This window comes from Catharus ustulatus, chromosome 24 (genome assembly GCF_009819885.2).
Source record: "Catharus ustulatus isolate bCatUst1 chromosome 24, bCatUst1.pri.v2, whole genome shotgun sequence".
NCBI classification, from domain to species: Eukaryota; Metazoa; Chordata; class Aves; order Passeriformes; family Turdidae; genus Catharus; species Catharus ustulatus.
In genome coordinates this window covers 1,455,140-1,481,948 of record NC_046244.1, presented here as the reverse complement: position 1 = coordinate 1,481,948, position 26,809 = coordinate 1,455,140, and the positions used below count along the sequence as shown (strand labels likewise).

Here is a 26,809-nt window from a genome sequence, read left to right as displayed (position 1 = left end):
TGCTCAACTCCAAAAGGGCCAACAAGAGGAACAGCCTCTAGCCATGACCACACATCCCAGCAGGAGCCCAAAATCTGGTTTCCCAGAATTTTCACCCATTGCTGAACCCAGGCCTTTGACCAGTGCTGTACCTGCTCCCCATAGCCAGCATGACCAGCAGCAAACTCCTGCCCAGGGGGCTACTTTATTCTGAATAATAGGAGTGAAATAAGAGACATCTGAGACTTTGAAGCAAATTCTCACAAGGAAAAATAAGATGTAGATGCAACCACGTACAGAGCAACAGACCATGGGCATTACAGTGAAATTCAGCTGAATGTTTGAGGTCCATGGTTCCGTATTTGGATGGGATTTGTGGGATCCTGAGCACTGGGGTGTGATTGCTCTGCTAGGAGCTGTGAGCCAGCATGCAGTTCATTCACTGCTTCCTACTATTCATCTCTGTTCCAGTTCTGTAAACAGCATGAAAGGGAAAGAGCAATCTGTGGATCTGGGGGTGGGGAGGCAGGAGGAGCAGGGTTCAGGTTTTCTGGTGTCAGGAGGAACAGGCAGAGGTGCTGTAGGACAGAGCGGCTTGGCTGGGGGATGAAAGAAGCTGCTGAAAGGCTGTCAAAGCCCTGGGCCAAGACTTTTCCCCTTCTCCTTGGCAATGTGATATCACAGCCAGAACAAGGAGTGATGACCTGATGCCTGCAGATGTCATTTGGACACACTCAGGCACGGAGCAGAGGCAGCTCTGCAGGGAAGGATAGCAGGGGAAGGAGCTGAGCTCACCGGCCAGCCCCTCTTCCCTGGCCAGGGGCTCTGGCTCCAGCAGCAGCTTTAGGCTCTTGCTGCACACATCACCCCGTGGGTTAGCAGCCCCCACTCCCCACAGGCTGGGGGGAGTTTGCTGCCTGCCCCTGAACAGCCCTGCCAGAGCACAGTGATGTGATCCCACTGCATGGTGGAGTCCAACACAGCTCCTCATTCTCCCCTCACAACAGCCCATTCCATCCTGATTTTCCACCAGGTATTCACAGCCCTGTCCAAAACATCCACAGCCCCGTGCCTTCCCCCTTGCTGGATCACCAAGGCATTGTGCACTGGGACAGAAACCCAGGACATCCCTCCCTTGCCTGCTGTTGCTGTTTTGGGCTGACAAACACCCACAGTGCCAGGGGCTCCCCGCTTGTCAGGACAGGACCTGGCACTGTGGGCGTGAGAATTCAAAGGGTGTATTTGTAAGTTAAAAATGAAAGTATTTCTTTTATTTGTGTCAGTGTGGAATCCAAGGCTCCCTGCCTGCCCATAGTGGGGTGCTGGAAAACACATGGGGGGAAAGGTGGGTGGGAAATAATTGGGGAGAATGTGTGTGTGTGTCCATGAAGGGCTGCAGGGAGCAGTGTGGGGACACTGGCCCTGCACATATCCCACAGCTGGGTCTGAATTGCAGCTCTTCCCCCACTGGTGTTTTGTTCCATGCCCCTTGCATGGCCCATGAGGGACTTGGGGGGCAATGTCTGATCCCTGCCCGTGGGTCTGACCAGCCCCCTGCCCCAACCAGCTCCCTTCACCTCTGCATCCTGCAGAATTGGTCCCTGAAATAAAGACAGCTCCTTATCAGCTCCCTTCTGAGGGAGGTTGGATCAAAGTTCATCAAGGCCAGGTTGAACAGGGCTTGGAGCAACCTGATTTAGTGTGAGTGGCATCCCTACCCTTGTGGGGGGCTGGAACAAAAAGATCTTTAAGGTCTGTGCCAACCCAAACCCTTCTGTGATTCTATTCGGTGATTCTCCCACCAAACCATCACCTGCTGGGGTTAAATTCCAGCTTTTTGGTTCCTTAACAAGCCTGAAGACATCTCCAAGATACCAGGACCCCAAAGTGCTGTGTCAGGGCATACACACCCTGGGTGAATGGAGCACTCATGCTAGGAGTGAGAGACAAAGATTGAACAACTAAAAAAGCTGAGGGATACTCAAGTAGGTGGAGGGAGGGGACAGTGGTGACAGGAAGGGTATGAATACAACATCCTCTCACTGCTTTAGCACAAACTCTCACATCTGTGTGGTTCCAGCAACCCAGGCAAGGGTGAATCCAACCTTACAAGCACTGTTCTTGCTTCCTAAGATTCCCCCAAAACGTGGGTACAACAGCCCCTCACTGCTCCTTCAGACCACCCTCAATCCACCAGGGGCACTCACTGAGCTTCACAGCATGCAGGGAGCCAAGGGGAGGCTGGGGGGAAGGATCAGCCATGGGAGGAATTTGGAGCAGCAGCCTCCATCAGGTTTAGGACACCAGATCTGAGCTCTGTGCTGAGTCCCTGTGCAGGCCAAGGGGAAGGGCAGGAGTCCTGCAGGGAATCTGGCTGGCTTGGACTGCAAAGGCAACATCAGGGACAGACCTGGCTGGCAGGGACTGCTCAGGAGTGAAGGAAAGGATTTCTCATAGAGCCCATTAGCAAACATCTGGCTCAGCAGATGACCTGGAATGTGGCTCAGCAGTGGGGTGCTCCTCTCCTGCCCGGCCCCGGGAATGTGAGCTCCTGCAGGGTCCCACTCCAGCCAGCTGTTTCCTCTAATCCCATCAGCCTTGCCTTCCAGGGGGGGCTGCAGGACAAAGTTCCCTCCCCTTGGTCACTGGGATTAGTGGTTTCTCTGTAGTGCCTTGCCAATGTGTTTTGGGGCCCTGGGGAGCAGTAAAAACGCTCCCCTCCCATCCCTGAGCAAGTCCAAGGGTGTTTAATCACTCCATTTTCCAACTTGCCCAATCACTCCCCACTCCCAGGCACGCCAGGCCCCTTCATCCCTCCCTCCCTTGCTTCCCCAGCAGCTCAGGTCATGTAAAATCCTTCTCCCATTCTGCTCATGTCTGCAGGGGCAGTTCTGAGCAGGGAAAATTCTCTTGGGCTTCGTTTGCAGGTGCCCTCGTCCCTACGAGTTCAAACAGCTTTTTTTTCTTTCTACTTCAAAAATAACCAGTTTCCTCCAACTCCATTACAACCAGTTAAATCCCCTCTGATAACCATCTTATTCTCTGCTGCACAACTTCCCCCTGCTGCAATCACTCAGAACCTCTTATTATATTAATTATTTTTCTTGCAGCACTGCCTGAAGGCCCCAGCCAAGCTCAGACCTCGTCACAATAGGTGCTTGTGTGTGTTCAGAGGCAGTTCTGGCACCGAAGCTCCTCCAAACTGTCAACCAGCAGGACAAACTTAGAACATCCACATGTGTGCAGGGAACATTTTGCACATTACTGAAAGGAAACCAGCACCCGCCTGAAACGGGGTGACTCACAGAGCAATATTGCATGGGAAGAGCCTCATGCACAAACTGGCCTTGGAGAAAAGCACCCAAAATCAGAGGCTTTAAAGTGCCAGTTGTTCAAAGTCCTGCTACAGCAAGTGTCAGTGTTGTTTAGAATGTTTAGGATGACTGAGAAAAAAAGGAACAATAAAAAAGAATAAAGAATATATATGCTTTTGTTAGCAGACTAAAACCTTCAGCTCTCAGTCCTCCCACCTCCCAAAATACAAAAGCAAATACTATTCTTAAAGTGATAATGTGATTTTCATAGTTTAAAGGGTCTGGTTCATAACATCAGAAATGTGGGACCCTGAGAAATCTGCTTATTGCCTCCCTCTCCTCCTGCCCTGCAGCAGGATTGGGATTTTTGAGACAATTACTGCAGCTGATGAGGAATAAAATGAAAGTGGCTGTGAGTTCTCAGCTTATCACAGCTTTCCTGATCAGGCTGAAACATCTGTGTTAGACTAACTTTGCATCATTCAGGTTTCAATGCTGGCAGCAGTGGCTGCTGCAGTGCATGACAAGAGTTAAATGTGAAATAATCGTAGGTTCATCCGGTGCTTGGAGGAGTCACAGTGACCTTGCCTCTATCTGCCAGCCTACCTCTATTTATACCTAATATGGATATAAAATCCATGACTTTGCAGATAGTAAACCAGAGCCTCCCACAAGCGTGTTGCCTGCTAGGATGCTCCCAAGGATTTAAAGGAATTATCTCTCAGACCTTAAAAGAAGCCAGTGCACTCATTTTCCCTGTCCTGCTGTGGGGCAAACAACAGGGTGATGTGTGCAGCCATTGCAGCTCCAGCCCCAGGCTGCCATCCATCCTCCAAAGATGTATTTATTGACATGAAATACCCCATCTCTCGACAGATTATCTATGGAACTGTGTCATCTTCAGAGAGAATTAAACAAAAAATGGGCCCCGTGCCTGGAAAAAGGAGCGGGGGAAGCGCTCCCCATCAGCCATTCCCTCAAACAAACCCAAGGAAAACAGCCCAGGAGGGAGGAGCTGAGGAACAAAGCAGCAAGGAATGGCACAGAAATAGGTTCTCTTTTCTTTTGAGGTCCACACCAGGGACATCTTCAGGGAGTGTCTAACAAGCAGGGTCCTCAAGCTAAAAACACTCTGCCTTTAGTTCAGAGCAGATTAAGCCATGGGACAGAGACCAGGAATTCTGCAGGCAACCTTTGTGGCCTTACAAGTTTCAGAGAATTTACGGCCAGCAAACACAGCTGGATCATCTGATCTGGATCCACGTGTGTTCCAGGTCACTTGATTTCACCCAGTCATTCCCAGGTGGAGCTCAGTGACTTCCATGTAACACATCCCATGGCTCTCCCAGCTCATCCCAGTCTGTAATTCAGTGCCTCACTGCTCATCTGCTCAGCCTCCAGCCCTTGCTCCTCCCTGTGTCTCTCGCTGTGAGCAGCAATCCCTTCAGTTCCTGGGCTTCCATAATCCCCAGGTTGTGCCACCTCCAGGTATTATCAGTGTTTGCTGCACCTGGATGCTGAACTTCACATTTGACTGGGCCAAAATCGATATTGCTCCACTTTCTTTTCCACTTACACAGCATCCCACCTAATAGCAGTTATTTCTCTGCCACCCTTTTGTCTTTACTTCCAGATAATTAATTAAAATTACAAATACAACCTGCACCACGGCCTTGCCACCCTCACAGGATAGAATTCCTTCCAAATATCCCACCTAACCCTGCCCTCTTGTCCTGGCACTCCAGGCCTCTCCACAGTCTCTCTCAACCTTTCCTGTTGGCTCCTTCAGGTACTGGAAGGCCACAATGAGGTCACCCCAGAGCCCAGGCTGAACAATCCCAGTTCTCCCAGCCTTTCTCACAGTGGAGCTGCTCCCTCCCTCTGATCACCTTGGTGCCTCCTCTGGACTCTCTCCAGCAGCTCCATGTCCTTCAGTCCAATTCCACAGGGAATGCATGGCTCAGGGGAGCAGTAATGGCTTTGGGCTTAGCTGTTCATCACTGCTAACAACTTCAAGTGCAGTGCTGAGAGGGAGGAAGAATATCCTCTAAAACCTCTAAAAAGAAACACACTCCTTTGCATGATTTATGAACTGAATTTGAACTGATCAGGGCATGACCTTTTCCAGGAAGGGGCATCCACTCCTAACGCAGAGCTGGAGGCTTTACAAGCACCACCAATAAAGACTGGAGATGAAGAGTGATTTATTAGTCACCAGCAACTTTCTAAGCATCTTTATAAGCTCCAGGAGGTGGGTATCCAGCACCAGGAGGAAAATCCAGCTCCAGCAGCCTGCAGTGCTGTACAGCAAAGTGCTGACAGCCAGAAGGCACCAGAGAACGGCCATCCACAGCTGAATTTCCATAAACTATGTTCCCATTTAGTTCCAATCTCAGTTAAGCATTTCACTGTGGGTGGGCTATAGGCTGGACTCTCAGAGCAGTACACACACAGTGCACATTGCATCCAGCTGCCTACAGAGCTGCCATGCCAAAATTTGCACCAGTCCTACTTCTGAAGGCAGGAGTGGGGTGGGAGACAAGGAGAAAGTTGATTTCTGACTGGGGGGGTGTGTGCTATGGGGTAAATCCCAAACCCTGCTGGCTGGGAGCGAAGGGAGGGTCAGCAGTGCCTCACTGGTTCAGATCTGCTGAAAAATGGGGTTTTCCCAGCAGGTCACTCACAGGTCAGGGGTTCCCCAGCTCCACAAGCCTGTCCCTTGCAGCTGCAGCATCACCTGCACCTCATGGCACATCACTGCCACCACAACCTGGCACCTTTCATCTGCAGCATCACCTGCACCTCATGGCACATCACTGCCACCACAACCTGGCACCTTTCATCTGCAGCATCACCTGCACCTCATGGCACATCACTGCCACCACAACCTGGCACCTTTCATCTGCAGCATCACCTGCACCTCATGGCACATCACTGCCACCACAACCTGGCACCTTTCATCTGCTTGGGCACCCACTATTGGCATTTGCAAACAAGCACCTTTGTGATTTCTTTTGCATTGCTCCCAAACTCAGAGGGAACCCAAGAAAAACAGCTGGGAAACCAATTCCTCCACCTTTGGAGAATCATCCATGTGAACTCTCTGGAAGAGGTGAGTTACAGCATCCCTGCTGTGCTTCCACTACTGGAGAGGGACAGGAAAAGGGGAGTGGCTTCAAACTGGAAGAGAGTAGGTTTAGATTGGATACTGGGATGAAATTCTGCCCTGTGAGGGTGGGGAGGCCCTGGCACAGGTGCCCAGAGTGCCCAGAGCAGCTGTGGCTGCCCCTGGATCCCTGATGTGTCCAAGGCCAGGCTGGACAGAGCTTGGAGCAGCCTGGGATATGGAAGGTGTCCCTGCCCATGGCAGGGGGGCACTGGGTGAGCTTTAAGGTCTCTCCCAGCCCAAACCATTCCATGATTCCATGGTACTGGAATGCTGCTGTCTCCTTGATTCTCCCTCTTTCTTGAGCTGTTACCTAAATTCATATTTAAGGTAGATTTACTAAGGCATTGACTTTCTCCTGGTGCTATGTTAATGTTCTGCCTAACACAGCAGTGACCTTGTCCATGAGGCACAAAGAACTGGGAATACATTACAATATTTTATCTCCTTATCAGATTCAGATTATCACCAAAGTCAATATTGAGGATGACAGTGGTTTACACCTACTAGTGATTCCATAGGCTATCAGCCTCTGCACAGTAAAATGGCATTCCCAACTTCTCAAGGATTTGCCAGTAAGAATTTGGGGCAACTTGAAAACAGCAAAGGGTGGCACAAACACTTTTGGAGTCTCCCAGTCTATGAAGAGCAGCCTTCCCCTGAGACTCCAGCACCACATGAAAAACCAGTTGGGTTTTCAGGATGGGCTGCTGGACTCCAATCAGCGTCCTGGCTGCACACCACATTCCCTGCACAGCTTCTCCCTGACCTTGCCTACAGCTTGTCCCATCTTTAAAATGGGAATTACAAACCCTCCTACCTCCCTGCAGCCCATCTGTTTAGTTTGTAAATTCTCCAGGGCAGAGGCTGGTTTTTATTTGTGTGTACAGCACCACATCCAGCCAGGTCCTGCTCTTGGCCAGGGCTCCAGGCAGGACTGGAACACAAAGCAATGACGGTATCTTGATCAAACATGAACAACTCGGATAAACAATAGAAAAGCAGCTTGATATTTTTTTCCCTGCTGTCTCTGCTTTTCCGTGACTTGTTTATTCATCTCAAAGCCTCAGCAGACATCTAATCAAGCTGTTAAAGAGGCAGATTTGTGGTCAGCTGAGCACTTGGGGAGTTGTTAAACGTTCAAAACCAGTTCTAGTCAGCAAACAGCTTCTTTTTTTTCCCCCTTCTCTTGGGTAGTGATATGGTTTCCTTACTCACTGGATACTCCTATTACAATTGGGATACAAGTTCTCTCCTAAAAGGTCTCATTAAGTTTGGGTAGGGACACCTGCCTTTTTCAGCCCTATCTTGTTTGCACTTTTTGGTCCCGATCCAAATCACGCCACAGACGAAGCAATGATTTCAGCAGGCTTAAGAAAGAAGGAAAAATGTGATAGTTTCCAGATGAGTGTATTATTCTAAATTTAACATGCCTTTTGGTACTTAGAATTTCCACTTTCCCCCCTTCCATTTATGCAATTAGAAATCAAGCGTCAGGAAACCATTCCTATTCCAGCCTCAGTGGGGAAGGAAGGGTACAGGCTCCTTCCCAGAGAGGGAAAAAGGAGATCTGTCCTCACAAGGAGATATTTGCACAGCTTACATGGACAGGTTCAAAAATAGGTTTGGGATAATACATCTTTAATTAAATAAAGCAAAACAAATACAGACCCTTCACATATTAGTTATATGTGCATATACATGTATATATATATACATCAACACAGACAACAAGCAAGGCAGCTGTGAAGAAAACCAAAAAGTTAAGCTTTTACTCCATTTAAAGAGCAGTGACAAATTTAAATTCTACTTCTAGAATTGTGCATTATTTTCACACTCACCCATGTTGACTTGAACACCTTTGTTGTGATTATTCTCACTCTAGCAGTAAAGGACACACTGGGAATTGATCTCTACGATCATTATCTGAGTTCCAGGGCCAGAAGAACCACTTGATCACAGGCCACAGCAGCCCAAGGTAAGAATTAACTCTAGAAGTCATATTTGAGCTGAAGGAGAGCATGTAAGGGCAGGATGACTCGTTAGCAGGGCCACTAAATAAGAAAGGAACTCATCACTGGCCAGGAGCTGAAGCTGTCTCTGCACACTGACAGTCACTCTGTGCGGTGTTGTCACCACTTTTGGTTCTCCTGGGTCCTGCCCAGGCTGGTGCTCCTGTCTCCAGCAGATCCCTCTGGCTCCCCAGACTGCAGCACACACACAGAACTCAATAAAAGCCCTTTCCAAACCGCAGAGGAGCTATGACTCCAAAGTACATAGTTCAAATTAAAAACTGGGGCCAGATAAAATGATTCAAAATTGGAAAGAAAGAAATAAGGAAAGATATCCTGTTTTCAATAAGCTGTTTTGACCTGACTGATGAATGCAGTCCGGCAAGGGAGGAGGTGGAAAAACAAGGACATGCTGGAGCAATGGTCCTGGATGGTATCATGCTCTGACAGTCTTAATGCTGCTCTGGCACTGGAGCTATTTTATTTCACAAGTTCTTTGCTCCAGGCGAGCTCTGCAGCGTCTGTTGACTCTGGGCACAGCTCGACACGTTCCTCCAGAGCGCAGGATCCACAGAGCAGTGCCCAGGAGAGCTGGGGATGCAGGGCTGCAGCAGCACCCACACCCCAGAACTGCAAGATAAGGAGTTTCTCAAGCCCTCTGAACTACAGCCTACCAGTCCATCCCCTTCCTTTCCTGGCACAGTTTAAAAAACAACTATCACACAACTTGTTTTCCTTTCTCCTATTTGCTGTGCACAACAGGAGGAGTTGTTCTGCCACTCTTCTATCTATCAGCACTCACCATGCAGCACAACAGGCTTTCAATAAAGGCAAGTCCTGCATCAACCTAAGCAATTCCCTTTCCCTCTGGAGACATGCACTCACTCCTTGTGACATGGACATCACACAAGTGTGGGACAAAGAGAGAACCTCAAGAGCCATCTCCATAGCTAGAGAATTGTGCTGAGTAAAGCAGCAGTGAAGACAAGCTCCTGAGCCAGGGGATGAGCAGCAGGCACTGTGCCAGCAAGGCAGCACAAGGGCTGGGCTGGATGTAAAGAAGGAAGAGCTTACAGCAGAGTCTTGCCAAGGCAATGAAGAGCTTTAAGTAGTTGTGACCCATTCCCAGACACTGAAACCTCTCTGTTCTCCCACAGAAGAGGGGTGCAAAAACAATCAGCCTAAAAGGTAAGCTGAGAGCCAGATGGCACGAGGATGTGTTTAACTCACCCACTATCCTGGGAAGTTTCAAACAGGGGTCAGTCCATGACCCAAAGCTACAAGAGACAGCAGGGCCTTGCTGCATCCATCACACTGTTTGGATTTATCCCTTTGGATTCTACCTCTTCTGAGAGGACAGAATTCCAATTTTAAAGGGCAACTGTACAAACAGGACACAGGAGTATTTATATTCCTCTCCAAACACAGCACAAGCAGCAGGGGTCTAGAGGGTGATTTATGAGGTGGGAATGCTTCTTTGAACTGATGCTGATGGGGGTTGCTCTCAGGAGTGGGGAGGAACAGACGAATGCTGGCTTTGCTGAGGAGCTCTCCCATGGCCCAGGTGGTCCCAGCTGCTGGCTACTCCAAATGAAGTTGTCTCCTTCCATTCTCCCTCTCTCTCACTCACATACAAAGTCAACACACCAGAGAAGGCCAATTTTCTTTTATTTATTTCCCAGAAGAGGTCTTCCTTGCACTTTTCAGACACCATACAAAACAAGCAACAGACTTTGTTTCATAGACAGAAACAGTTTGTTGGAGTATAAAGAGTTACTGGTGATCGTTACTGAAGAATGTTGGCTTATTCCAGGGGCACTTCAATATTCCTGAGGAATAATCATTGATTTCTCCTTCCTTCCCACTGGGATAGTCTCAGCCATTAGTCACTGTTCCTGTAAAGCAAGAAGGTTGTATTATTAAAAAGCCATTTGGGTTCCTTACATGGAAGGTGCTGCAGGATGTAAAGCAAGTCACAGAGCTCTGTAACGTTTGCAGAGGGTAGGGGAACCTTTTCATCCTTTGCTAAAGCAAGAGGTTGTACATGGAGGAATTAAGCAGCTATTTCCATGCCAGAAGCATGTCATGTTTTCATGCACAACCCTCCATTCTGATAAACTGGGCACTTCAAAAAACCCCACAGTATTGGTCAAGTTAACTAGTCACAGACTGAAGAGAAATCAAAGTCTCAAAGAGCAAGAGGAAAGGCTACAGTTGCCTTCTCATGTTCTTGCACATCAATATAAATCCACATTTCTATCAAAGTACAGGATTGTGAGGTTTGGGTGATAATACAGGCTAAATAACCTGAAGAATAGGGTATTTTCCATTTTGCACAGAAATCTAGGCTGTGTAATTCACAGCCACTGCATTTTAAGCCTTGAAATAATTGTGACAATGTTGATTTCAAATTCTGATGAAGTCACAGTGAAAACCACTCAATCAAAATGACTTAAAAAGCCCTCAGAATATTCTGACCACAAATCAGAACTCTTCTGCACTTTAAGCATTCTTCTGGTCTAGATGAATGGCTCCTGCACTGGTGCTGGGGTTTCATGATGAAATTTTAACCCAAAGGATGGGCAGTGTGATGAGCCAAGTTACAGCCACAACAGCTGCAAAGTCACTCTGACATCTCCTGGTTATTCAGTACCTTGAAGATCCTCTGTCCTCTCTCATTCTGACTCAGGATTCAGAATTAAGATCCTGAAGAATGAACAATCCCAATCAAGTAAAGGCCTGAATAACCTGTCTGATCTCACAGCTCACTCCCATGAAGTCCTTGAAGTCCTTTCCAATTTGAGCTCTCCTGTGATCCTGTGAACTTGACAGGCTCAAGAAACTAGAAATAATTCTGACCAAGTTAATCTGTATTACATTTCCCTCTAATGAAGCTGAATTTTTTGCAGATTCTATCATTTTGACAAGTTAGCATTTGAACAGAAGTCAGTTTTGTAAAGGAAATCCTACCAACTTTAGTTTTAACAAGTTTTTCTAGGAAAAAAACAGATGAGTGATAATGCAACAATATTTTCCATGTTCCTAACCAAGAGAAATGAAATAATTTTGTTGTAATAACCCTGGAGCCATTATCCATGACATGACATTTTGGGGGGAATTAATGACATTAACCATTAGATGGCTTCATCTGCATTTTCCCTCTCTCAGCCTCTTTGTGCCATGGAGACAGTGCACTGGAAACTATTTGTCTTGTGCCAGGCAGGATCTGAAGAGTCCTTCCAGTTACCTCATGCTTCCAAGGACCACCCTGCCCCAGATTAGTCCTTAATCCAAATAAAATCCCTTCCTAGGGTGACCAGACACTGTTTTCTGCTGCCCAACATCCCTAGGAACAAGCATCCTTGAATGAGTAATGCTCTCTCAGAACATGTGAGCAGTGCATTTATCACTCCCATAAAGCCACAGACATGTCATTTCAGCTTTTCTTTGGAGACATAAACTGGAGGAACAACCTCAGGAAGTGTGAAGTACTAACACATTTTAATTTTAACAAATCCAGCCAGAAAAGCCAATTTTTTGATTCTGGGCACTAGCTGGCAATGCTGATCAGCTGCATCAAAATCAGATTCTCTGTACTGCTCTCCAAAGATTTTATTTGTTGGAGAATCTTGTTATTATTTCCTTTACCAGGCAGCTGGAGAGAACATTTGTAAGCAGCTGGCAAAAGCTCATCTGCAGTGAATCCAAAGAGGACCAGGTTCAACTTGCAGCTCTACAAGCACCAGGAAAAGCCTGGAAAGCCCTGCAGGCCTCGTGCACCAGGCAGAGGAGCAATCCAGGAGGGATTTCTGCACTCTGTGTCCTGCTCCAGGCAGAGTAAGTTACCTCAGTACTTTCTGAGTGCTGAAGTCACTGTAAATATGTCCTGTGCCTCTCCACCAGTGTAAGTGAAACCATTTAACCAGGCCATGGCTCTGGGAATCCAAAACACACCCACATTCCTTTTGTTTCCAGATGCCACAGTGATAAATTAACTCATAATTATTATTATGAGAACTGCCCCAACTCTGACACATGAAGAAATGAAGAAAATACTAATGGAGGCAGTTTGTGGACTGGTGCACTGCAGCCAGTTTGTGACTGCAAAAATGGTTTCTGCTAATTAAATCAATTCTTTAAAAATTTACTTCATGGTAAAATATTTTGAAATATTTTACTTCAGTGTTAATGCTGAACTCATTGAAATTACTCTCTTCAAAACTGCTTACAGGGTACATTTTTTTCCAGACTAACTACTACATTACTAGCAGACAAACAAGTCACAAAACTTACAAGTGATCAGTGTTTTCATACTGAATAAAAGAACCCAAAGCCCAACAGAAGATCAAAGATCCACTTCCACAGACAGATCTACCTGATGTGCCTGACATGACTTTCAGTTTCTTCCCAGCTCATCTCTTTTAAAGTCTGAAGAACTTTAATACTAGTTTAGTTTTTCTGCTTTGCTGACATATATTTTTATTGTGTTTTCAGGTTGTGGGAAAAGCTACCTGCAGGATCTGTTAAACTAATTCCATGTATCCAGTATAGAATTTACTGTTAAACACACCAGCTATTAAAGAACAGGGGAACAGCCCAGCTTTGGCAACACAAGTTTCTTCTTACTAGCACTCTTTTGGGAAAGGCAGAGGAATGTCCATGTAAATGACAATCTGACTCACAAACAGTTACCAGCCAGTGGTGGCTATTTGCACAGCCTGGTTTTTGGTAGCAGGTGGCTCCTGTGAGAAGCTGCTGGAAGCTTCCAGCATGTCCAGCAGAGCCAGTTCCTGAGGGCTCTGAAGATGGACACGGTGCTGGCCAAGCTGGGCCAGTTAGAGATGATGGGAATGCCTCTGTGATTACAGATTTAAGAAGAAAATCAAAACAAAGGTGCAGAGCTTTTCTTCTAGCCAGAGGAGGGAAACAACATGGGGACACCAAGGGCAGTGCAGAAGGAGGGACAGGAGGTGCTCCAGGCACCAGAGCTGAGATTCCTCTGCAGGCAGCCTGTGGTGAGACCATGGTGGAGCAGATGTGTCCCTGCAGCCCATGGGGGATGCAGAGATCCACCCACAGCCCATGGGGATCCACGGGACACGCAGAGATCCACCCCCAGTCCATGGGACATGCAGAGATCCCCCCACAGCCCCTGGGATCCATGGGGGATGCAGAGATCCATGGGACATGCAGAGATCCACCCACAGCCCCTGGGATCCATGGGGGATGCAGAGATCCATGGGGGATGCAGAGATCCACCCACAGCCCCTGGGGGAGGTGCCCATGCTGGAGTGGGGGATGCCTGGATGAGGCTGTGATCCAGGGGAAGATCCCATGAGGAGAGGGGGGCCCTGCTCCCAGGCTGGAGCAGCCTGTCCTTGAAGGACTGCATCCTGTGGAAGAGTGACCCACACTGCAGCACTTTTGGGGTCAGTTTACCCACAGGGGGAATTCAGTTTTGGGAGGACTGCTGCTGGTGAGATTGGACCCACCCTGAGTTCAGGCAGAAATGTCTCCTGTGGGAGGCATCCATGGTCTCACAGGGGAAGAAAACCTCAGTGATGAACTGACCAAGATCCCCACCCTCCTGTCCCCCTGTGCTGACAGTGGGAAGGAGAGAGGGGCTGGGGGACAAAGTTGCTTCAAGGCCTTATTTTACCCGTCATTATCCTCTGGTTTTGTTAGTAACAAATTCACTTTGCAACTTTAAGTTGAACTTGTTTTGCCCTTGAAGTGTTTTCTCCTGGTCCTTAACCCATAAACCCTTCATTAATTTTTTTTTCTCTCCTCTGCCCAGCTGTGGCAGGGGAGGGGAGGCTTTGGTGGGTGCCTGGCACTGGGCCAGTGTCAAACCACGACACACAGATACTTACTTTTACAAATTTACCATGGAGAAGATATGGAGACTGGAAGTCATGTTGACAATTGGAATAAGCCATTCCTAACCCCATCCCTGACCCAAATGCAATAGGCCATGTCTTTCCTGTGGAAGAGGTAAGCAGAGAGGAAAAAGTAAAGTCAAGGAAATCTGTGTGTTACACATTGTTCTATAAGCACCAAGAAAGAATAAATTACTAGAAGATGCATTCTAGGCATTTTCAAGTTCTAAAATGCTCCAAACCAGCCCACTACAGTAACAGTAACATGTGTTTAGAATTTAACAGAGAGCAATCTCTGAATTCAAGGTATTACTGAAAATGATTCTGTTTTAAAGCACAGCTGAAGGACTAAGATCAGTTTGAAAGCCCTGGGAAGGCTGGCACAAACTGCTGTCTAGACACATGGCTCCAGTGATTTGGCTCAGGCTCTCCTGCCATTCCAGGATTTGAGCTGAGCACAGGAGGAGCTCACAGAGGTGCCATGGATAACGTCCTTGTCACACAGCTATAAGTTTTGGGAACTCCATTTCAATGGAAAAGACAGGACAAACAATGGAAGAATTAGTCTAACAAGCTGATTAACTTTTACATGCCTTAGAGAACTGTAACTGTATGTACAACAGATGGGAAGTGGGAAGCAGGCAGCCAAGATTCATGCAGTGTACTTACTTTTGAAGAAGATGACTGAGAAAACAATTCCTAATCCAAATCCAGCACCTGTAAGAAGAAATGCAGTGGGTGAGGATAAGGATAAAGCAAAGCAATGGAAAATTATTTACAGCAATTCTTTATTCCAACTCAGGACTATCAGACTATGACTATCCAACTACATGTTAGTTCAGCACACCAAACCAGAGAGTTCTTACATAACCAACCTGAAAAAAACAATTCTTATTTTTTTAAATAACTGTAAGCAGCTAATTCAGGTGAGAATCCCAACATATGCAATAAGTACATTATCAGAAATATCTGGGAAACAAACCAGACTCTCATCCCAGGGAACGGTTCCTGAATTTCTGTCACCATCTACAATGTGGAATTAAAATTTATTTGGCTCATTGTCAGCAAATGAGAAACACTTAAATGAAAACTTATTGTGTCCTTGAGCTTCAGATTCTGCAGATGAATATCTCATTGTATTTCATTTATCTCACTACTTTAAGTGCTTCAATGTGTGTCCTGAGGGCAGCAGAACTTTGAAGCTTTGTGTTACCCTATACCTTACAAAGAAAGCTCCAGGCTGCTTATCTTTCACATCCACAACATTCATTATGGAGAGTATTTAAACACATTAGGAGTGAATGACTTTTCACATCCTTACACTATACACAGAAATAACTGCAGAAGTTGAAACAAAATGATCCAGCACCACTAAAAACTCAGCATATTTAAAAATAATTTTTTGCTTTCTTTGGAAGGTGAGCTTATGATTTTGTGCAAGATGTCAGGCAAGTCTGCAAAACTCCTCTCAGGACCCAATAAATATCACAGTGAAAACTTGCAGCTGAGTGGGCAAATTCTACCTTTAATTATGTCCACTAAAGAGAAGTATTTTAGATAAGGCATGGAAATGCCTCAAAAATAAAAAATCAGTCATGCATTTGCTCATTAAAAAAAACCAAACCAACAGCTTCGGGTTTATTTTGCAGCAAACACATCCTGATATGGGTTTCAACTCTTTCTTTTCAATACAAGAAATTGGGTATTAGGAGTTTGTTAAGTAAACAATATCTTTTTTTTATATTCCTAAAAGCACATGATGCTGTTGAATGCACTAGGAAGTGAGTTGAGTCCAGAACACTGCCAAGGAATCCTGTACCCTCATGGCACACAGGATGATGTTTCTTTAAGTTTCCTTGTGTTCTTCAAAACTTTTTCCTTGTAAAAAGTACATTGATAACTTCTACTGAAGAACAGATTGCTCAAAAAATCCTTTGCATCCTCAGTACATTAGTGTGCAGCACCTTGTACCTTAACTAAGCATTCAATGTTTTTTGGTGATTACAAACTCCTGAATATCAGGACAGAGGTGAACAAACATGAACTGAGCAAAGCCCCTCGTGTTCAGTCTCTGTCTGTAATTACTGAGAGCTGGAAATGGGAGCTGGTTTGAAAACCCTTTTCATTTTACTACAGATTTTCAGTTGTGCCAGAGGTAACTACTTTACCAGGTCATTACAACTTTGGAGTAGGCTTACAAAACATGCAGGAAGAGAGGGCTCTGACCGCCCGCCAAGCCATGCTGACATCACTCCCCCAGACATTTCAGAGCCGTGTGGAAGGTCAGCTTTGCACTCTAATCATTTGCACAGCTAAGGGAAAGTCTTGCATCCTCAGATGTCTGCTCAGAGCTCAGGGATTTGTGCCTTTCAGACAGTAAAGCCACTCCTTGGAGCAGCTCCTTCAGACCCAGTGAGCAGTGCTCACCCTCAGCCTGGAAGAGACATCAGGCCACAGACAGAGCCAGAGCTCACCCTTGTAACCCCCCCAGCAGAGCCCTCCTGCCCTACCTTTGCTGCTGCTGCCTTTAATGAAATTACCATCTTCCAGAACCCACCCAGTTAGTGCCCTGGCCTGGCTCCTCTGCCAGCCTTACTGCAGCTGGTTTGGTCGGGCTCACAAGGACTTGGTGGGGATTTCTGGTCAGACTGTACCAGCACTGCTGGGAGTGCCCAGTTCAGCACCCTGGCCCGAGGGAGCAATCCCAGTCCTACCCTTCCTGTCCCTGGGAAGAGCCCCTCTGCCAATCCAAACAGCTTAGCTAATCAATGAGAAATGATTTACAGGATGACAAATTCTGCATCATCTCCATGCATAGCCTGGGCAGTTTCTAATGTCACCACATTTTCCATGTTATCAGTCAAACCCACATTTTTCTCACCAGCTAGTGGTGAACTCGTCCCTGTCTTGTCTTAATACAACCCTGCACTAAGGAAGCAGCTATAATTAATACAGTTTCTTTCAATTTACTTCCAGAAATTATCATTATCTCATACTCTCTTCACTTCCTTCAGATGTTCTCTCACGTTGCAGCCCCTCTGTAAGGGCTGCACTCACATGCCATCAATGCTGTTTCCTGTTGGCCATGGGGAAAGCTACAGGATACACTTAAAAGGTGAAAAAATTATTATTTATGTCAAGTGCAATTCAGCCTAAGCCTAAAACACAAACTAGGCCTTCCCCCACACCAACATCACTGTTAAACAGATGTGGTCCAGCACAACTGACTTAGGAAGAACTACTCTGTCTTTAGAAAGCTTTTTCTTTGTTTGAAGGAAGGGATTGTTCTTCATGCAAACACATCTTTTGTGCAATTTTAGAGGCTATCATTGCACTTTATTCCAGGCATAAGGAGTCTACAGTGACAATGAGAAAAAAAATGATGGGAGGATAGCTAAGACTTTGCTTTAAGTAATGAAAATGCTACAGAAGTGAAGGAGATCTGACAATAATGACTTCTGGCCTTCTGTGCAAGAAGGCAACCTGAGAAACAAAGCCAAGAAAGTACCTTAGCTTTCCTCAACCCACAGGCAGCTTGGGCCACTCCTCCCCTGACTGAGGCACAGACCACAGCCTGTGCTCCAAACCACTGTGATCACAATGCCCTGTCCACCAGAAACACGAGCTCTGCCCCTCTCAGCAGCCACTGCATGCACAGCATTTGCTCTTTTCTACTTGGTTTGAACAGTTAGAAGTTGGTTTTAACTTAAAACCAGAACCTTCAGCTACATTTAATTCATTAGCCCATCTGGTTAAGAACCTCTTTCTGTGGGAAGTTTGTCACTCATCTTCATTCCACTAGAAAGTATTTGTGGTTATGTGGTCATTTCCTGTGTCTCCAAGACCAAGGGGGAGCAAAACCATCTTGCCTCGGGAGCAAAGTAATGCATTTCACTTTAATTCTATATAAAGTTACACCAGAGATAAACAATGGCAGAGCTGCTGATGAGTTTTACAGGTTTAAGTTCTCACATGCTCCATTTCCTCTTAAAGAGGCAACATGTCGCTTCAAAGAGCCTCCCACCTGAGCAGGGGACACTCCAGCTGTTCCTCCTAAAAATCAGCACCTCTAGGCCAGCCTTTAACTTCATAACAATAAAACATGAAAGGTTTATCTTACAATAAAAACAAACCAACATGGAAAAGCAAAGGGCTTGATCCACGCCAGGCACATACTCCCTCTTTCTTGCATGACAGACTCTTTGGAGGAAAAGGCCACAGGAAAGAGTACAACCCATTTTTCACCTTCTCTGACAGTTTAAAATGTTTAACTAGAAAAACAGCCTCTTCCACCCCACATTCATCACTTCAGCCTAAACTCATTTACAGTGTCAACAGGGGACAGGACACTTGTGTGGACACCTCAGCCCTGCTCCCCACCTCACATCCCAGGCACACAGAGCGGCACAGGCACACGGAATCGGCATTAGGCAGCAAGCCCAGGCGCCAAAACTTTTTCTTTCTGCTTTTTTGGCTCTTACACCTTCCAAGAAAAACGTCCCAGTACCTCCAATCAATCTAACACACAGGAGAGCACGTGCTGTATACCCAACAGGACATCATAAAAGTGTCTAGGAGAGAAACACAAATCTTCAGGATGGGCTCCTGCCCCACAAGAACATCTGGGAAAAGCTTTTTCTATAAATTTCATCCACAGTCACTCCAGCAGTGATACTACACTGTTCTTTCCTAGGCTCCCCAAGTAGCTACAGGCTGAGGCAGCTACTAACACAGCCACACCTAGATGTACTTTGCTTCAATAGCTTGAAACTTAAAATAGAAGGATTAAAATATGCTCATTGACATCTGGCAGATGTGTTGCTGTTACTATAGCAGCTGGAAGGTTTTCAATTACTTAATCCCAAAACAAAAACTATTATTTTCCTTTGCCATTCCACACACACTAATACAAAACTGAGAGATTCAGCCTCCAATCCCACTCTGACAAGATACATAAAGAATTGCTTTGCAAAAATGTGGAGGGAAGTTGCCTTGACACACCAGGGCCTTCACAGGGCAGCACTTAGCACCAGTTAGAAATCCGAGACCATGAAATCACTTATTTACGGAGAGAATTAATTTTAAGCAGACTCTTTGCAAGGTCTTAGTGGCAGGAATCAGATTTTCTTCAAACACCAACTTTGAAGCTTTCATTCCCATCTCCCCTGTGGTGTGGATTGTTTGCAGAGCAGACAGAAAAATGAGCATGGACACTAGAAGAAAACACAGTGAAATTATATACCAAGTACTCAAGAAAGAAGCAGAAAAAAGAGAGTTTTGTTTTATACTAGCATCTGACTGTAGCAACAGAGAAAAACTGGAATAACAAAATATTAATATCCAAATATCATTCTAATCCAAAATCCCAACATGCTTTCAGGGGCTGCTTTCACCCTTAAGCACTCAGGGTCAGGTCAAGTGCTGCTCAAAGCAAAGCCTGAGTAAACATCAGCACTTCCCAGAGGCACAGGCAGCAGCACCAAGGAACCACAGTGACCCTGGACCAGAAACTTCAACCTCACACCACAGACTGCTGAATGAGCTGTGGGACCTGAGAGCACAAATGTTTTCTCCTTCCTTTAAAAGGGGAAGGGGAGAGGAGTGGAAGCTGCTCTATGATGAGATTGTGCAACTTCCCTGGGAAGGTGGGGAGGCCCTGGCACAGACTGCCCAGAGCAGCTGTGGCTGCCCCATCCCTGGAAGTGTCCAAGGCCAGGTTGGATGGGGCTGGGAGCAGCCTGGGGTGCTGGAAGATGTCCCTGTCCATGACAGGGGTGCCTCCCACTCCAAACCATTCTGGGATTCTATGATCAATGTTCTTTTAGACAAACGAGGGCTGTGCTTGCTTTAGAAACTCCTGTATAGAAATCAGCAATATTCTCATAACACAGAAAATACCCCTCTGACAGGAAACTTTACCTTGTCTCACTGCAATTACATGTTCTGCTAATAAAAACAGTAACATTGCTGAAAAGAAAGATTCAGCAGAAGTAAACACACCACACTCAGGGCTTTTGCAGCCCAGCTATGAGTGTTGGCAATGCTGCTGCTTCACACCCCCCAGCACAGGCTGGCCAGTACTGACGTCTGCTGGCCCAGCTCACAGAGACAACTGAGAGCAACCAGAGTTTCAGGGGCATCTCACTGGAGGAATGAAGAGAACAGGAGCCTCATCCTTCTCAAACCTCTTGCTATTCATTTATAATTACCAAGGATGTGCAAGCAGCCCCAAAAGGATTTTCTCAGGAAACTGTTTCTGGTATAAAAACCAACAAAGTCTTGCTCCCATCTACTGCTGTAACTTCTCAAACTTCAGGATATCACTTGGCTGCAGCCCCTTTCCCCTGGGCACTGCCACTGCATGCCACCTTCAGGAAAGGCAGAGCTGGCATTCAGCAGTGCACTAAAGCAGAGGTTCAGAAGTCAGGGCATTCTGGGCTCACTTCCCGTGGTGCAGAGCTCAGGAGGTCTGGGGTTTGCAGATGGATTGTCACAGCTCTTCTCTCAGCTTCTCTTGACCCAAAGGCCACCAAGAGCTGACACAGCTGGAGGGGCACACCCCAGCAGGGCACAGTTCCCTGACACACCTGAGTTCCAACCAAGGGAACAGCAGGGCACAATGCAGTTAGGAGCAGACCTGGATTTCCTGTCTTTTTCTTCCAACAAAAGATAATACTCCCTTAAATTGTACATGGACATTGTATTCAGAGTTCTGCTAACATCATAACTAAATATTGCTGTTAGATTTTGGACTAAAAGCCTATTCTCAAGCCAGCATTTGCCTACCTCTTCCAAGGAAAACATTTTTTGTTGTCTGTGCTGCCTCCCTGCACAGCCTGAGCCACGAGCAGTCCATGTTTACACTACTTGGGCTGCTGCAAGACACAACTAGTAGAGCTGGATCTTCTGTACAACCAGGAAAAAGAACTTGGGGTTCCAACAAAGCTCACACAACAATGCAGCTGTGTGTTCACATAATATCCATGTTCTCCAGCACTAAAAACAAAACCCCAAAGGAGTTTGGAACAAGCCTTCTGGCCTGGTAGCTAAGACTGGATAGCCACGATACAACTGCCAAGCAAAAAAGTACTTCAAAACAGGAATTTCAGGATTTTTGTATATTTAGACAAAGTCTAATCCAGTTTTGAGAAAGTGTAATCAAGTTTTATCATTATATAGACTGACTTTATCTTACTCATAACCATGTGAAGGATTATTTAAAAATACTGACATTGCAATCCATACAATGATCCTTTCTGAAATATCCAATCTGTGGACTGACACAAACAATACAATTTCATCCTTGCCATTAACAGAACAGCTATTCAAGCAGGCCAGATGATGAAAGGCAGAAGAAATCATGTTAACAGTTGCAGAAGAATCCAGTGCCCTTTTCTCTTTTAAAAAATCCCTATTAAATGGAAATTAGAAGCATTTTATTTTCAGATGTCAAAACAGAGGATTAGAGGAAAATGAAATCACTACTCTGGGTTATTTACAAGCTTCCAGGCTGAATTTTGCTCAGTCACAGACATACATCAAAACATTTCTCTGCTGAAAAAAAATTAACTTCAACACAGCAACTTCACACACACAAGTCAAGAAGCAAAGAGCTTCCTTAGGATTACCTTCCAATATCAGGGAAATTACAGCATTCAACTCATTTAAAACAACAAACCAAGACATGCAGGCACAGAAACCTCCCTCTCTTCCACACTGCTGTTTATTACCTCTCTGTCCCCTGGAAACAGCACATAATAATAATTTGTCCAAAATTACAGCCTTTCAGCAAAATAAAACCACCTCTGTCAATCTTTTGTAATTGTCTTTCCAAATAAACAGCCACGAGCTAGCAATCAGTTAAACAAACAAACCAAGCCTTTGAAGGGGGTTTGGAGCCCTCAGGACAGAGGAAGATCACACCAGTGTTTACTTCAGCACCCCTCCTCTGCAGAGCTCTGCTGGTGAAAAGGAAGAGATGGCAGTGAGGGCTGGGGAGGACACAGCAGCTGAGGAAGGAAAAGCTACACTAGTTCAAGTCCCTGCTCACACACTCCAAACAAACAAGTTTTCTGTGAGAAAACTGCAAGAAAATCAGCATTGGAATTTTAAAAATGAACAGAAATTTAATTTTTTGAAATGACTGGCTGGGTGAAAAGCCCTGAGGATGGTGCAAAGCCAGAGGCAGCAGGACCTGGAGTGTCTGTCAGAAACCCCCTGGCCAGCTAAGCAGCACAACCCAGCCCCTGCACACAAACACTGAGCTCACAACTACATCTGCAATGGAAGAGGAACAAAACCACCTGGATACAGCCACATCATTAGCAAAACAAATAAGTATCATCCTAATAAAAGTGAGGTGACCACAAGCTCCACTTAACAATGGCTCAATGTTCTGTGCAGGCATAAAAAAGTTTACTTAACTCTTTGAAATTAAATAATGTCCTGACAACGTCCTCTAACAACTAACAACTGCCTGACAACATCCTCTGTTTGGGACTAACAGGAAAAAGTTCATACTAAATTACAGGATCCACACAGGTAGTGACCAAGAGCTTGAAAACATAATACAGCATTTCAAAAGATGCAACACAAGATAAATATTTATTTTGGAAGCTTTAGTGGCAGGAGATCAATTTTTTTCTTTTTTTTTTCAGGAGCCTGGTCTCCAACTGAAACAGTATTGCACAACTACAAACAGAGCTAAGGCCAAAGCCTGACCTGCACAGCTTAGTGGGAATCCTGATGGGCTAAGGACAGGCTGCAATTCAAACCACATTTTTACTAATAAAGCCAGCCTGAGAGCTCTACCTCCCCTTCTCCCCCTTTTCTGTTTCTCATGTCCCACCAGCCCTCAAACTAATCCACAGGAGTTATCTGTCCACAGTTCCCACAGACACTGGGAAATGTCCTGCAAGCAAGGCTCCAGAAGTTCAGTGCTTTCCTTTATTTAGAGAGTCTGGAATGGGAAAACACTGCACTAATCACAATGTTTGTTTTTGCCCAGCCATTGGCTGGGAAGATCTCCCTGGCTGTAGCACTTGGAAGGATGTAAAGGAGCATTTGGGAAGGAAATTGCGGCCACCAAAGGGAAAGTCTGACCAAAAAAAAATGTTTACCAAATCCTATAGCCCATGTAACAACTAAATCTCAAGTAAAAAAGTATATTTTCCTTTCTTCCTTCTCTCCAGTACAACAATCACCCCTGATAATTTATTGGAAACTCCAGCAAACTTTGCAGTAATATTACAAAACCAAACAACCCAACCACTCGTGGTTTTAATGTCCCTGCAGAGAGAACAATTATTTCCACTGGGATACCATGGAAAAATTTGTGTTGTCAGCACACAGTTCATGCAGGAGGTTGCCAGTACAAATGCTTCAGTCACTGACCAATTTTAAAAGGACACAAACCAGAAAAGTGCCCTCACATATGAAGAGAAACACGTGTCTGAGTCCATCCCACTGGGTTTGGTGTGAAGATAAAGAGATGCAGCACATGTAACAGTCTAATAAAAAACATGAATCTGACTGAGATTTTGGGCAGTCTAATGAAGAACACGAATCTGAGATCTCTGCTAAGCATCCTTGTGATACCAACACTGGCAATCCTCGGACTGCAGCACCAGTGCACAAGGCAAAGCAGGTTCTCATTCTTCTGCTGCCACTTTAGGATGGAAGAAAACACCAACTCAAAAGGAAAGAACCACTGCAGAGTCAGGAGTGCAGGTGACAGACACCAAGCCAAGTGGTGCACACACACCTGGAGGATAGGGCACCACTGCAGGAGAGGATCCCATGAGGTTCCACAAGAGGAGGTGCTGGTGCTGTACCTGGGTCAGGACAATCCCAGGATCAATCCAGGCTGAGGGATGAAGAGACTGGGAGCAGCCCTAGGGAGAAGGGCCTGGGGGTGCTGCTGGGTGAGAGCTGGACATGAAACAGCCCAGAAACTCCCTGTGCCTGGGGCTGATCCCCCAGTGTGGGCAGCAGGGAAGGGGGATTCTGCACCTCTGCCCCACTCAGGTGAGACCTCACCTGCAGAGCTGCCCCAGCCCTGGGGCCCAGCACAGGAGGGAGCTGGAGCTGCTGGAGCCAGGCCAGAAGAGGCACCAGCATGATCAGAGGGATGGAGCAGCTCTGCTGGGAGGAATGGCTGAGAGAATTGGGATTGTTCAGCCTGGAAAAAAGAAGGTTTTGGGGTGACCTCATTGCAAACTTCCAGTACCTGAGGAGAGCTGACAGGAAAGAAACTGTTTCCAAGGGCCTGGAGAGACAGGACAAGGGGTAATGGCTTCCCAATGACAGAGGCAGGATATGGCTGGATAATGGGAAAAAATTCTTCCCTGTGAGGGTGGGGAGGCCCTGCCACACATTTCCCAGAGCAGCTGTGGCTGCCCCATCCCTGGCAGTGTCCAAGGCCAGGCTGGACAGGGCTTGGAGTAACCTGGGATAGTGTAAGGTGTCCCTGCCCATGGCAGGGGGTGTGATGAGATAAATTTTAAAGTCCCTTCCAGCTCAAACCAGCCAGAGATTGTGTGAAATCAACTCTGTATCCATTTCTTTCAGCCTCCAGGGCAGAGGATGTACAGGATGCCGACATGTACAGCTGCAGTGTGGAACAAGTTCTTGTTTATAATTTGGCATACTTAATATTTTATGATAAAGCAACCAATGCTATGGAAACATAAACATGTCCAAATATGTTTGTCAGACAAACCTGAATAGAATTTCATAAGGAAAAACACTGCTCTGGAGCACTTGACACTTTTCAAAGGTCTGTTATAAACAATGGAAGTTTCAGTTTACTTAAACTTATTAAACATCTTTTCTAATGGAAAAGTATTAGGCAACTAAAACCCCCGAGTTCCTCATCAGCTTTCAAGCACAAGGCCACTGCAGCAACAAGAAATAAACATTCACATTTCCCAGATATTATTTATGGTTCTAAAAGAGACATCTGCACCAACATGGAACAAATATCTTTTGTGTCAGACACTGCATTTCTCAGTCTATACATTGCACTTGAAGATCTGGGTTTGTAAACACATTTTGTGAAGCCACAAGCCCTGCCTGGTGTCACTGTGCAGCAGGTCACAGGGCAAGCATGGCACTGCCACCAGAGCCACCACCACCCCTAAAACTCACAACACTCTGAAACCTCGTGAACGGTTTACTGCAGAAAACTCAGGCGTGGACAGAACTCTCACTTTAAGGGCAAACAAATACGGAAAAAATCCAACAGAAGTGTTCCCCTCCTTGACGGTAAGGCAAAACTACGGGGCTGGGACACGGCCGGTGCTTCTCAATGTCACACTCCACACGCTGTAGTAAGTGACACGTGCCGAAGCCCTCAGCGTGTCACGCTGCCTATCGCTTTTAATAAACGCAGCCCCCCTGGCACACGGAGCGGTGCGAACAGCTCTGCACAGACCGATCCCAAACCCACCATCGCAGCACAGCCGAGGTCGCCTAACGCCGGGAGCCGGTGGCGCCTGCCCGCCGCTCATTCATTGCGCCCGGGAGGCCTCCCAGATTTCCTGCGGAGCGCAGATTTCCCACGGAAACCTCTCACCTTCAACACAGGGAGTAACCGAGGTCAAACACGCCCGGAGCGCGGTAAGCCGGGGCCGAGCCGGGGCGCAGAGCTGGGAGCGGGCCCGGCGGGGGTCCGAGCCCGCGGCCAAGGTCACCTTGCCAGGCCCGGAGCCACCGGCTTTACCCGACACCGGGGGCAACGATCAGGGCGGGTCCTCCGGACACCCTGAGCCTCTCTCGGGCTCACAACCGCTCTGAGGCGAACCTGGGGCAGCGGGGGACGGTGGGCCCCGCGCCACGGGGACACGCTGGCGGCTGCTCTCCCAAGTCCGGGGAGCCCGGGGGACCAGCACCGCTCTTCCCTGCGTCCTCCCGCTCCGTCATGCCCGTGCTGCCCTTACCCAGCTTGACGGCGGAGTCCGCCACACACCGGTCCCACTTCCTGCCCAGATCGCCCTCCGACGCCATCTTGCCCGTCCCCTCACCTCCTCCCCCGCGCAACTCTCGCGAGACCTGCTCCTCCACCTATCGCCCGCGCCGGCAGATATCGCGAGATTTCGCCGCCGTTGCGATGGTAACCGACGGGAGGGCGTCATGGCCGCCGCGCCCGACCTTGGGCTCGGCCCCAAATCCCCTTTTTCCCCGTAGGATCCGGCCCAAAACACCGTTTTCCCCCGTAAGACCGGGCTCGCCACGTCCCCAGCCCGTCCCGGGCTCCATCTTTCCGTCTAGAGCTCCTGCTGTGCCCTTGCTAGCCCTCGTCTCCCTCAGCCCATGGCAGCATCCCTACCTCCTCGCAGGCGCCCGGGTCGGGCCCGCGGCCGCCGCCCCCCTGCCCGCTGGGCTCACGCCTCATCCAGGGTAAGAGCCGAGCTGTGCTGCAGGGCCAGGTTTCTCACTGCAGCGTTGGGTACATCACTG

General features: G+C 47.0%; 1 protein-coding gene across 1 annotated transcript; it reads right to left on the bottom strand.

Moving 5' to 3' along the window:
- Positions 1-10,122: 10,122 nt before the first annotated feature.
- On the bottom strand, positions 10,123-26,397 carry MICOS10 (mitochondrial contact site and cristae organizing system subunit 10). Its single transcript, XM_033079625.2, has 4 exons — positions 26,290-26,397; positions 15,020-15,067; positions 14,345-14,454; positions 10,123-10,366 (listed from the first exon to the last, which is right to left on the bottom strand). The coding sequence occupies exons 1-4, from the start codon at positions 26,354-26,356 to the stop codon at positions 10,358-10,360; spliced, it is 234 nt and encodes a 77-aa protein (XP_032935516.1). The 5' UTR covers positions 26,357-26,397; the 3' UTR covers positions 10,123-10,357.
- Positions 26,398-26,809: the final 412 nt, after the last annotated feature.

Coding starts and splice junctions, on each gene's coding strand:
- MICOS10 (XM_033079625.2), bottom strand. CDS start 26,356: ATGGCGTCGGAGGGCGATCTGGGCAGGAAGTGGGACCGGTGTGTGGCG. Junction 15,068..26,289: donor GGACTCCGCCGTCAAGCTGG/GTAAGGGCAGCA, acceptor TTCTTCTTACAG/GTGCTGGATTTGGATTAGGA. Junction 14,455..15,019: donor CTCAGTCATCTTCTTCAAAA/GTAAGTACACTG, acceptor CCTCTTCCACAG/GAAAGACATGGCCTATTGCA.